This window comes from Sinocyclocheilus rhinocerous, unplaced genomic scaffold (assembly GCF_001515625.1).
Source record: "Sinocyclocheilus rhinocerous isolate Xijiao unplaced genomic scaffold, SAMN03320098_v1.1 scaffold1211, whole genome shotgun sequence".
NCBI classification, from domain to species: Eukaryota; Metazoa; Chordata; class Actinopteri; order Cypriniformes; family Cyprinidae; genus Sinocyclocheilus; species Sinocyclocheilus rhinocerous.
In genome coordinates, this window is record NW_015670979.1 from 995161 (window position 1) to 998392 (window position 3232).

Sequence of the window (3232 nt, forward strand, 5' to 3'; positions counted from 1 at the left end):
AAAATGAGTCGTGTGGAATGGAAAAAATTCATCTAACCTATTCATAGACAGGTTTATATTAGCCAGAGGTGCAAGCATGCGTGAACTCAATTTACATTAATCTACTCATAATAGTTTAGTCGTAGCTTCAGGGTAACATAAACTCATTTTACATTGACCTGTTTGAGTTTGCATCCACCAGACCTTAAAAATCACCTTGCACTACAATGCTCTCATGCAATGTCCACATAAAAGTGAGTCACATTGCGTACTTTTTAGATCCATTATGACTCTATGGATTATAAAGTAATTAATTTTACATAAATGGCAAATTTTTCCCTTCAGGTTTTTTTTTTTTTTACAGCCATGTAAGTGGTATTTCTGTGATTTTTAACAAATGGGAATATATTTTTCATATTTGACTTATAAAGTCTACTGTAGGGTTGCCAACCGTCCCGTATTAACAGGTGTTGCGCCCATTTTCGACCCCCTGCCAAATTATTACCCCTCTCGTTGAAATCGCTATCTGATTGACTAATCCTAACCCCACCCCTAATCCTAACCCCTCCCCCACACCTAACCCTAACCATACCAATACTAGGGGGGTAATAATCTGGCAGGGGTCAAAATTGGGCACAACACCGGGACGTCCCGTATTTTGGGCCTAATTGATTTGTCCCGTACGTGACTTCCCTTGTACCGTTTTTTTGACTGCTACGCTGATCTAACCACTGATTGATACAACAGCAGCAGTGCTGATCACTTGAGAATGATCACCGATACCTGTCATCATCCAATCACAGCCCCACCTCACGCAGTATACGTTAAAGTAAATCAGAAATCGTGAACATAACTGTTCGAGGAAGGCTGCGCAATCCTCCCGCCTCACAGCAAGCGGCGCTCGCGCTCACGCCAATTCCGTCCGTGTTTTCACTTCAGTAAATCAGTTTTGGTGAATACAAACTACGTGATTATTTTTCATGTGTCCAACATCCCGCCGCGCAAGAGACGTGATCAGTAAGGGAAGTCGTCTTTCACTATTGTAATGTTGTTAAATAGAGAAAAACATTTTATATTTAAGTAACTAATAGCATAATTATTGCTATTGCATCTAGATGCATAAGAGATTGTCAGTTTTGTAATTAGCAATTCGAATGTGTTTGGGTGGAGATGTTAAAATCTAAATAAAACAAACAGGAAAACCTGCATGGAGACCGTTTCTAGAATATCATATCTTTATATCTTACCAATCAAATTTATGAATCACATTAGTTGTAAAAAAATAAAAATGTCTTTGGCTCACCCAAGTGGACATTTATTAGTACTACAGTTATCGTAAGCCGTTCCATACTGTCGAAACATGTTGCGAAAACTAACCAGGCAAATATGAAAAACGTGGGTAGTGCAATTGCTCCAGAAGATTAAGATAAATTGACTTGTTAAGGGTACTAGATTTAGTTCTATGCACGTGTTTGAAATAACGTGTGTTCAGCTTACTGTATAAAGCGCCAGTGATCATTTTAATCATGGCACTTTATATAAAAGCAGCAGAGATTCTTGAGAAAGTGGAGCTGAAAAAGGGTGCAGTGAAAACTCTGGTTTATGAGAGTAAATTTCAAGTAAGTGCTGATATATTTGTACCTCAGGCATCTATAATTAAGTCACATAAGGTGTAACTGGGTGTTTACATAACAAATATGGCTTAATTTAATAACATTCCAGCTTAAGGTGCGTACAGTAAAATATTCTGTTTTACAAGTGATATGTACCTCGTTTTCTTCACACGTGTCTCGTATTTCACCTGAAACTGTCTTCTTGGTAACCAAGTACACTTAGTTCGATAAAACTGTTGGGACAATTGATCGGGGGAAATGACGTCACGTTTATAATAGACTTTTCGCTCATTTCACCCTTTTAAGAAAACATTGTTTTTGTTTGTTCATCAGAATATCAAGCAGCTCTTTTGCACTGGTGTGTGAGACACAGAAATACTCATCAGTTCTGCGGGAGATCATCGACAGCACCAAGCTTCTGAAAGAAACAAAACTTCGGATTCATTTGGCTAAGGTAGACAACTCGGATGTTATCCTCACCTGTAAAACCCTGTTTCCGGTGCGTCATAGATGTGTCATTGTGTGTAACCCAGGTGCTGGTGTATGACCTGCTCATTGGTCACCGGGTGAAATGTGGAGGCGCCTGGAAGACGATGATGTTGAAGCATCGCTCCAGACTACAAGCTGCCCTGACAAGAATCAAAGTCAAGAGAAAAGTCAGTCGAAATCAAGACCTGCTGCCCTCCAGTTTCCAGCAGACTCAGGGTAATATAGACATCAATTATTTGTATATTACAGATTATAATGTAGTGGTTTTAATATCAGTGATAATTTATATAGATAGATAAGTAGAAAAGTTTGGGATCAGTACGTTTTTTGCATTTATTTGATCAGAAATACAGAAAAAGCTGTAATATTGAGAAATATTATTGCAATTTAAAAATAATGGTTTTCTATTTGAATATACTTTAAAATATAATTTATTCCTGTGATGCAATGCTGATTTTTTTTAGCATCATTACTCCAGTCATCAGTGTCACATGATCCTTCAGAAATCATTCTAATATGCCGATTTATTATCAATATTGGAAACAGTTTTGCTGCTTTATATATATATATATTTGGAACCTGTGATACTTTGTTCAGGATTCTTTGATGAATAAAATGTTTAAAAGAACAGCATTTATTCAAAATAGAAATCTTTTGTAACAATATACACTACCATTCAAAAGTTTGGGGTCTGTATTTTATTTTTTTTTAAAGAAATGAATGCTTTTATTCAGCAAGGATGTGTTAAATTGATAAAAAGTGATACAGACTTATATTGTTAGAAATATATTGTTAGAAAAGATTTCTATTTTAAATAAATTCTGTTCTTTTTAACTTTATTCATCAAATAATCTTGAAAAAAGTATCACAGTTTCTAAAAAAATATTAAGCAGCACAACTGTTTCCAACATTGATAATAAATCGGCATATTAGAATGTTTTTTGGAGGATCATGTGACACTGAAGACTGGAGTAATGATGCTGAAAATTCAGCTTTGCATCACAGGAATAAATTATATTTTAATTAGTATATTAAAATAGAAAACCATTATTTTAAATTGCAATAATATTTCATATTACTGTTTTTTTTTTCCTTCTGTATTTCTGATCAAATAAATGCAGCCATGATGAGCAGAAGAGACTTCTTTAAAA

The 3232-nt window shown here is 35.3% G+C and overlaps 1 protein-coding gene across 1 annotated transcript in view; it reads left to right on the forward strand.

The window, feature by feature from the left end:
* Nucleotides 1-1349: 1349 nt before the first annotated feature.
* Nucleotides 1350-3232, forward strand: part of LOC107734431 (probable 28S rRNA (cytosine-C(5))-methyltransferase) — a gene marked incomplete at its 3' end in the record, with an annotated part of 3773 nt that continues 1890 nt past the window's right edge. The window contains 4 exon segments of the mRNA XM_016546382.1: nt 1350-1598; nt 1926-1940; nt 1942-2046; nt 2126-2297. Of these exon segments, the coding sequence (XP_016401868.1) occupies nt 1506-1598; nt 1926-1940; nt 1942-2046; nt 2126-2297 (385 nt within the window).